The 9,265-nt window shown below is 46.5% G+C and overlaps 1 protein-coding gene across 1 annotated transcript; it reads left to right on the forward strand.

Moving 5' to 3' along the window:
- Positions 1–1,609: 1,609 nt before the first annotated feature.
- myoc (myocilin) lies at positions 1,610–8,660 on the forward strand. The gene is made up of 5 exons (XM_071487015.1): positions 1,610–2,336; positions 5,104–5,169; positions 5,246–5,338; positions 7,200–7,411; positions 7,505–8,660. The coding sequence occupies exons 1-5, from the start codon at positions 1,850–1,852 to the stop codon at positions 8,114–8,116; spliced, it is 1,470 nt and encodes a 489-aa protein (XP_071343116.1). The 5' UTR covers positions 1,610–1,849; the 3' UTR covers positions 8,117–8,660.
- The last annotated feature ends 605 nt before the right edge of the window (positions 8,661–9,265 follow it).

Here is a 9,265-nt window from a genome sequence, read left to right on the forward strand (position 1 = left end):
ACTCAGTCACACACACACCCTGTCCAGTGGAGACTGCTGCTGATCAGGGAGGCATGGACGTGCCAGTAGCAAGAGGAAGTAGAGTATAAATCTCCAGACCATCTACACATGATACTTCGATTCATGTTTCTCATTTTTCCCTCTTTCTCACTCCTCCTACTTTCCCAGGAGCTTCTTTCTTTCCTCTCTGCCCCCATATGTGTTTACATGTGGTTTTACTCTCAGCGTTCCATCATGTCTTTTAAACGTCTCGTACCGTTCACCTTCCTCCCTCTCTTCAGTTTCTCATGGTCAAAATATTTCCTGTTAGAGGATGTGCCCAAACCCTGAATACTGCATACTGCACCTTATTCATCCATCTGCCCAATAAGTGTGCCTCATCAATATAAACGCCTCAGGGACGACCAGCTGTCTGTAAACAAGTGCTGACAGAGGCAGCAGAGGCCCGGCATCAACCTGCAGGCACATGCACTTCCCCTTATGCCTCCTTCCCCTCTGCACCCTTTGCCCTCTGGCCTCCCCCCGGAGTGGAGCATCTGTGTCAGGTGATGTTTCAGGGTGGCCTGGCAGGTCAGCAGAGATGGATGAAGCCTGAACATACGCAGAAGTGAGGAGGCATGAGGAGAGGAGCTAGGAGAGATTCAAAGGAGGCAGGGTATGAGGGCTGTAAAGCCGAGGATTGATGGGACTGGACGGCTCAGGCCTATGTGTCCACACACCTGCCCGGTTGCGTGTGTCTGAGCAAGTGTCGCACTTTCATATCTTTCATCCTGCCTCTCTGAAAATAAACAAGCGCTCATCCACCATATCGCATGTCTGTAGGGAGCGAGTCCAGCGTGACTGTGATATTGTGTTAGAGCAAAGAGACGAGGGAGGACAAATCCACCCGGGCAGCAGTGAGCTCAGATGCAGATGGCCCCTGGCAGCTCACTCATGTTGTATTGAATATAAATTTAAAAAAAGTGAGTGGAATCTGCAGCATGAAAACAAACACACACACACACACAGTGCACAACAAACCCAGAGCTGAAAGGACCCAGTCTGAGGCAGGGGTCAGCTTCAGGTATGTGGTCATCGATTGACTTGTAACTCCGACCCTTCGGCTCTTATTGGCTGCTTGAGTCACGTTCTGGCCCCCTACCAATATGAAAGAGGACACTGGCTCCTCAGGAGGTAATTGTATCCAACGAGGCCCCGCTTTCCCCTTTGCCATGCCGGGGCCAAACGTCAGCCAAATCCCCTCAGACATATGGGACAGCATCGTGCATACGAGGGAACGTCTTTACAGATGAAGGACGGATAAATGACGACACTGTCGGAGGTGAATGTTGAAAACATGAGCTGACGTCTACATAAAAGAAAAAACTGCTTCTGCAGAAAGTCAAACACACTCGAACTTGAGTGAAAAAGGGATGTTTTTGTCCCCAAAACAGCATCCCATCACTTTCTCTTTTCTTCTTCCATCCCTCCCTCCCTTCCCCTGTGCCTCTGATCCCCTCCCTCCCCCCAGTCTCCCCTCCCTCCCTTTCACCTCTTCTCTCTTCCCCTGTTTCCCTCCTTCCGTCCCCTCCAGATTGTATAAATATCTGTGAGCAGTTGAGGAGAGCTCAGTGTTGCAGACCTGTCCACTGAGGAGAGACAGAGAGGAGAAGAACAAGAGAGGGGAGGAGAGAGGCAGCAGAAGAGACACCTGAGAGAAGAACAAGAAAGACAGTCATCACCTGAAACTGGGGATTAGTCCATTTTAAAAGGAGAATTCTGAGCTGAAAATAAAGAAGTCTGGACAGACCCAAAAAAGAATTCTTCATAAAGAGGTTTTAAAGTAAAGTCTGCTCAGTCCGCCTCCAGTATGTTCCCCCTGCTCTTGTTGTGTGTGTGTGGTCTCCTGCTGAGAGGTGACGCACAGGACCGAGCCTCACTGTGGAAGGGGAACGACCGAAGTGGGCGATGCCAGTACACCTTCACTGTGCCCAGCCCCGTGGAGTCCAGCTGCCCGCAGACCGGAGGCCCCGAGATGGAGAGTCTGAAGGCCAGACTCGGCCTGCTGGAGGTGCTGGTGTCCCGGCTGACTGGGGGGGACACTGGGGGTCACCAGGCGGCCGCAGCCAGAGCTGAGTCCCAGCTTCAGGAGGCGCTGAACCGGGCTGTGGGGGAGAGGAACCTGCTGCAGGGGGAGAAGGAGCGTCTGGAGAGGGAGCTGGGGGGGCTTCAGCGCAGGATGGAGGAGATGAGGAGGGAGACGGAGAAGCTGAGGAACAGACCCTGTCCTCCGCAGACCCCCATGGTGCCACCCAGCCCCTCTCTGCAGAACAGTGGCCTGATGAGACCTGCTGGGGGTAAGACACACACTCAGAGCACCACACACTTAAAGAGCTATTACAAAAATGTGCCCAGCTCACTGTCACATATAAATAGAAAATTATTTTTACTTGTGAAAATTCTATTTTTATAAATTTCCAGCTTTAAATACAACATTTTTATTTTATATAAAAATATTCATCCTGCAATTAAGATGCTAAACGAAATGTCCTGTCTTTCTGCTGAAATATGTATTTGGGGACTTTGGAGCAGAGAAGTGATGACACATAAATGTCATCTATGTATGGAATACCATGCACATATAGAGCCGCACAAAAGTCCACATGCTTGGGGATCCTGTGTGTGTGTGTTGTGTTTGTGTGGTTAATGTTTTGGTTACCCCATTAGTCTGCAGAGACACTTGTCTCAGGTTTCTCTGCTTCCCCCTTCCTGTCCACATTTAGGGGTGATGGAGGCAGGCCAGAGAGGACCAGCTTAGTATTTATGAGCAGATCCGTCTTTCTTTATGACTGGTGTTTCCCTCTGCATGACGGGCAGGGCGCGAATAGCCCTGATGAGGATGGGAGGGGTGGCTGAAATGTGATGCGTGCTCTTGAAGTGGTGGTTCTGTGCCAAGGTCTCATCTCAGGGCTTTTGATGACGCCTGGTGGGTCGGGGGGGGCCCTCCAGAAGGCTTGGGTCCAAGAACACTATATCTCCTGGTGTTAGACGTCTCCAAAGAGGTTAGGAGCAAGGTTAAGCTCTGGTATTCTGTGTGTTTGCAATGGCCAAACATCCGTTTAATTAGCCTCTGTGCTCGTCTGTTCACCCACCTCCTCTTGTTGGTCACCATCCCCCCTTTCTTTTCTCAGTTAAGCCCCTGCTCTGTTTACCCTCTTGGCTCTCTCTGTAGTGCTTGTAAAGCTGAGACTGCCAGCAGCAGTAAATCCTTCTTTACCAACTCCTTGTTCACCGGACGTCCCTGCTCCCGCTGCATTAGGAGAGCTCATACTGTCCATCTCCTGCATAACCCAAGTTATCTGCAGAGCTCCTCATGTTTGCACCTGCAGACTGAAGTACACGGAGCGGCCCTCAGGGTGACAGGCAGATGTAAAATAGATCACAGAGAAAGACAGCAGAACTGCAGCAGATAAAAGTCAAAGCATTTTGGCAAGTTTATATTTAAGAGTAAGGAAGATTTTATTGTTTACAACCCGTGACGTGTATATGGCCTTTAGTAAAGCTTGTAAATGTACAAGCTGATGTTCTCTAATGTTTTTTTTTTTTAATCACTTTAAAAGTGATAAAACTTTACATAAAATTTACCACTGTAAGTGACAACACAAGCCACCATGCTAAAAATGGCAACAGTAATTCTAAGAAGAGACCTGGCCTGTGCTGAAAGCAGAGCTGTTTTCAACAGTACAAAAGAAAATTACAAGAGAAATGCATTAAAAAGTCAATTTTTTTACCAGCATTTTACTCAAGGAGTGATATCACAGGCCATATATATGCAAATTTCTTTTACTGCATCTAAATGAAGTTTATTTTCAGGTTCTCACCAGTGACAGAGAAGAACATGTGCTGAATGTGCAGTTACCTTAGGTTTGCAGTGAAGACGGAGCCAAGCCCAAACAGTCAATTTCACCATGTCGCTCCCGTTCTCTTTCAGTTTCCTGCATGTGAAGCCAGCGGGAGTCATCAATCAGTGAACTCGACGTCTCAATCACTGTGCTTATCATGCAACAGGGAGAGAAACTACATGGCCAGACTGTGACTTATTTTGAATTAGATTTAAATGTCTTTCATCTGACTGTGATTATACACAGAGAGAAAAGGAACCAAATGCTTAATGTTAATAATGTTAATGTTAACACAACAACATTATGTGGGTGCAAAGTTGAATCCTGAGGAGGACTGGATCCAAATAAGATCCAGCAGCTCTGCCGATGAGGTCAACGTCTCCTCTGACTGAACCTCCTCTGAGAAACGAGGATCCGTCTGTCCTGTGAGGTTTACGGTCTTCTCCTCTCTGACGTCCCGAACAAAGAGGCAGGACGTGAGGGAACGTCACACACGCCAGTGAAAAGACTTTTGTTTTACAAACTCTTATATGAGCCTAACCCTTACCTTTAGCTTTTGCAAATATTTTTCTGTTGTGAATGCACTTGCCTCCCCCATTTCACTGGTATTCGTCATTTGCCCCATTACCAACCTCCCACTGCCAGATGCTAATGTTTAATGTTCCCTGAGTCATTAGGGCTCATTATGCGCCTGTAATCACTGGACACTGCACATGCAACAGCACAGCAGGCACGTGCCCACACACATACATACAGATATCTGCACGAGCACACACCGTGTATCCATTTTCATGAAAACATAGTTAAAAAATCATTTTTCTTTGTTTGTTTGTGTCGTCAAACCTCAAGGGAACGCATAGTTTTCAGACTGTGTATTTTACACAGTAATGATTTCATGAGGGAGAAGAGGAGAGGAGGCTGATATCTGACAGCGATACAGGGGGAGAAGAGCCAAATGACTCGTTTGAAGTTCTGGAGATGTGAGGTTGACAGTGTTGGGGTGGGGCGGGGTGTCAAGTGTGTCATGTGTGCGTTATGGTTGGCCAGTCTACCGACTGTCTGACTCCAGAGCAGCTGGGAATCCATTCAGGGGTGTTTGTTTCCTGCTGTCACATTCCCCTGTCAATATTGTCGTAGCCACATTTGGGTACATTTAACTATTGTGTGCTACATCTGAAGCGTGTGACAGAAATCACTAACCTCTGTGTGTATGTGTGTTTAGGTTCCAGCCAGATGTCTCACCTGATGACCAGGCCCAACAGACAGGGGGACAGCAGCAGCCTGAGAGGTGGGATAGGTTTCCTGCAGAATCCACTCCACTTTGCTGTTTCTTATTCCACTCACTCCATGTCTCTCTGTCTCAGACTCAGCCTGGGAGTACGGACCTCCAGGTTTCCAGGAGCTGAAGGCTGAGGTGACCGAGGTACCTGCTCCTGACGGCTCTGAGGAGCACACAGGTCTCTGTCTCTAATTTGAAAAAATCATTAAATTAAAAAAATCATTACAAATATACAACAATATAATGATTCATTTCTCCTTCAAAGAACCGTGTGTGGTTTTCCTTTAGTCCCTTCATTGCAAATTAGAAACTAATGCTAACCATGCGTTAAAGATTTTAATGTAGATTTCTACCATTTGAGGCATCCAATGGTTTCCATTCTTCACTGTGATGAGGAAATATATGAGAAGCAAAAAGTCATCAGTGAACTTTGTTTCAACCTACAAACAATCGCAAACGAGTTCAAAGTTGTTAATTTGCACGTATTCATACGTTAAAGGTACAGTGTTGTGTTTTTGACCACAGGTGTTGCTGTGGAGCAATGTTTGTTTTTAGCAAGGAAACTCATGATGAATTCATGTCATGAATTCTCCGCAGGGCACCTTTAAAATTAAATCTGCGAGCTATAATGTTTCAGGACTGAAGCCCAAAGGCCTGTGACAATCAGAAAAAGTCATTTAAACATGTACAATTCACAAATGGAAGAACAGATCATTTGTAGTTCAGGAGCTAAAATTGCAAACACACCAGGATGGTCCTTTAAAATCAAGTCCTGCCAGCTCATACCTCTCTCACTCACCCCCACCATTTTCTCTCCACCACACGCCCCCAGCAAACATGACACTCACCCCCCCCGTGACAGCCTCAAAGCAAATACTGCTATTAATACTGCAGCATTTGGGGCGAGAATACCAGAGTCATGCCGATCTGTAGGTATGAGGACCCTCCTGAGTTTCCTGTTTGTCTCGTAAATGTAAATGTAAATGTGAAGCACCTCTATTGAGGATGTCTCACACACACACACACACACACACACACACACACACACACACACACTGCCAAACCACATCATAGCTCATGCACTGAATGGCTCTCAGCAGGTTTTATTGATCAGGCAAACATGTGCATTCACCACGTGAGGTCATATAATCTCTGATGAGGCCACGCCACACAGAAGCTCGATGGTTATAGGTGTATTTATAACACATATTCCTATCTAACCCTAAATCCGGTGCTACGTCCTGGACCTGAAAGCACGGGTGTATTTTAGGAAGTGGTAAATATATAGCCTGCCTTATCGTTTTCCCAGTAAGCGAAGCAGAGGAGGGTTTCAGAGTTGTGGCTCAGCTGCTGCTCTGATGGTGGTGACTCGAAGTTAAAGCTAACAGAGACGTCAGGCAGAATCTCTACACCTGCTGTCAGCCTCCATGGTGAGAAATAATGACCTTGTCACAGCCCTGATCAGATCACCAGTCACCTCCACCGTCCTCAGTCACAGACATGCAGCTCCTCACACTGTCACTGTGTCACTTGACCCCTGAGGTCACCTTAAGCACCTTGAACGATTTCAAAAAGACTTGATTTGATTTGAGGATTCACTTTTCAACATTGTAAACCTGCTTTCATGATCATATAAGATATTTGGTGGTCAGAATCATTAGCCCCTTGTTTTCACTGTATCAGCTGCAGTGGTGGCTCTAGCTTGAAGAGAAATGTGCATGTTTGACCTGTGTACCATTGTGCCGGGTCATTCATCCTGAACAGCCAATGTACCAGCTAGAAACTTCAGCTGGAAGCTAACTAACCATGGGCTCCACACAGAGGTGCACTGTCTGCACTCATGCTGACGCGTCTTTGCGTCATTTCATACTAATCACGTCATCCTGGGAAAATCTGGGTCGAAACGCATCTTTGCTTTGGTTTTGAATGCAATTGCACAGCCTCTAAAATCCTCCTCCTCTTGTGTCTGAACAAAAAGTCTTCTGGTGTGCTCCCAGTCACCTTCCCCCTCTCAATCGTCCTCTTCCTCCTGCTCACAGGCTGTGGGGAGCTGGTCTCAGTTGGTGAACCGGTCACTCACAGGAAGGCCGACAACATAGCTGGTAAATACGGTGTTTGGATGCAGGACCCCGAGGCGGTCTCCCCTTATGGGCCCACCATGGTCTGGCGCATCGACGCCATTGGCACTGAGGTCCGGCAGCTGTTTGGGTATGAGGACATGGAGCAGCTCTCTAAAGGCTTTCCAGCCAAGGTCGGTGTCACACGGATGATGTTCTTTTCATGGGAGTAAGACAAAAATCTTGGGTCATTTCTAGATATTGTTCCCTATGTTTTGCCATGACAGGTGCTGCTGTTGCCAGAGCTGATGGAGAGCACCGGCGCCACCCTGTACCGCGGCTGTCTGTACTATCAGAGACGTCGTAGCCGAACCATCATCCGCTACGACCTTGGGTCCGAGCACATTGCAGCCCGCCGTGACCTCCCCCACGCTGGCTTCCACGGCCAGTATCCCTACTCCTGGGGAGGCTACACGGACATTGACCTGTCCGTGGATGAGCAGGGGCTGTGGGCCGTCTACTCCACAAGTAAAGCAAAAGGAGCCATCGTGATCTCGCAGCTGGACCCAAACAGCCTGCAGGTGAAGAGAAGCTGGGAGACCAACATCCGGAAGACGTCTGTGGCCAACTCCTTCATCATCTGCGGCACACTGTACACCGTGTCCAGCTATGCGGCCCCCAACACCATCATCAACTACATGTACGACACTGCAACCAGCCAGGGGAAGGCTGTAGCCATCCCCTTCAAGAACAAGTACCTCTACAACAGCATGATCGACTACAACCTGGCCCAGAAGAAGCTGTTTGCCTGGGACAACTTCCACATAGTGTCCTATGACATCAGGCTGGGCCCCAAGCAGGCCAACTGGGGCCAACTGAGGCCAACTGGGGCCAACTGAGGCCAACACGAGCGACTGTTGAAAAGTGACATTTGCTCACCTGGTCCTGCTTCAAAGACTCATGTATGTGTGGTAGCTGTAGTCAGAAAGCTAACACCACCAGTATCCAAGTGTAGAGGAGCCTAACTGCCAAAGTGAAATGAAGCTGTTTGAGGAACAGCGCCCCCTGCAGGTCTGCTTCTTTTCTCAGTGGGATGGCTTGTGCTGTGGCTTGGTCCACACGTTTTTAGAGGAATTATTTTTGTACCGCCTTTAATTCAGATGTATGATTTTCTTGTTTTATGTTAAGCTATATACAATATATTTGAGGTCTAAAAGACGAAGCATAGTTCAATATCAGCAGCTAAGTGGGATAATTAACGCATACAATTTACAGTCAAAGCTCTTGTGGTACTACACTCTCTTCCGTGTTTCACCAGTCAACATCTTCCAATAAACTGCTCTCACTCAGCATGTATTGAATATTGCATGTACTTGTACATTTTAGTCAACATTGTGTTCATGTTCAAAATCATCATGAAATAAACTTCTTCCTAAATTACAATTAGATGTCCTTATTATGGCAGATTGGTATGATGGATATGGCAGATTTGGTGATTTTTAATTTTTCAGGACAGCTAAAGAACAGATTGAGAATTCTCATTCTTAATAATACATTTTTTTTTTATAACAACCCACTGGATTATTTTAAAATTCACTCACTAAGACGGAAACTGAGCCATTTTTCTTTTAGTAAAGTCAAACCATTAATTATTTTAGTAGCCATTACCTAGTTAGTCATATGTAGTTATTGTAAAAATGTCAACAAGTCTTTAATGGATTTTATTAATTATCTATCAAGGCTGCAGGTATAAATTTCCATGCACACTATTGCACACCACATACTTTGCAACCCTGCTATGTAAAAAGACAAACCATGTACAGCAAGAAGAGGAGAACCATCCACCAAAACATTCTTGCTCTTCGTAATGGCTAATAACTGATCTAATGAAGAATTATCAAATCCTTTAAAACTTTTATTAGCTTTATTGATAATTGATAAAGCCTTTTGATACATCTTATAAACCCTTTAAATAGGGTGCCTCATCTGACTGTGCCACCCAGGGTACTACATTACTGGAGGGAAATTCATTTTTATCAAGGATGCAA

The sequence above is a fragment of the Trachinotus anak genome, unplaced genomic scaffold (assembly GCF_046630095.1).
Source record: "Trachinotus anak isolate AG129_WGS33_773 ecotype Australia unplaced genomic scaffold, CSIRO_AGI_Tana_v1 ptg000010l, whole genome shotgun sequence".
Classification (NCBI taxonomy): domain Eukaryota; kingdom Metazoa; phylum Chordata; class Actinopteri; order Carangiformes; family Carangidae; genus Trachinotus; species Trachinotus anak.

Coding starts and splice junctions, on each gene's coding strand:
- myoc (XM_071487015.1), top strand. CDS start 1,850: ATGTTCCCCCTGCTCTTGTTGTGTGTGTGTGGTCTCCTGCTGAGAGGT. Junction 2,337..5,103: donor CCTGATGAGACCTGCTGGGG/GTAAGACACACA, acceptor ATGTGTGTTTAG/GTTCCAGCCAGATGTCTCAC. Junction 7,412..7,504: donor CTAAAGGCTTTCCAGCCAAG/GTCGGTGTCACA, acceptor TTGCCATGACAG/GTGCTGCTGTTGCCAGAGCT.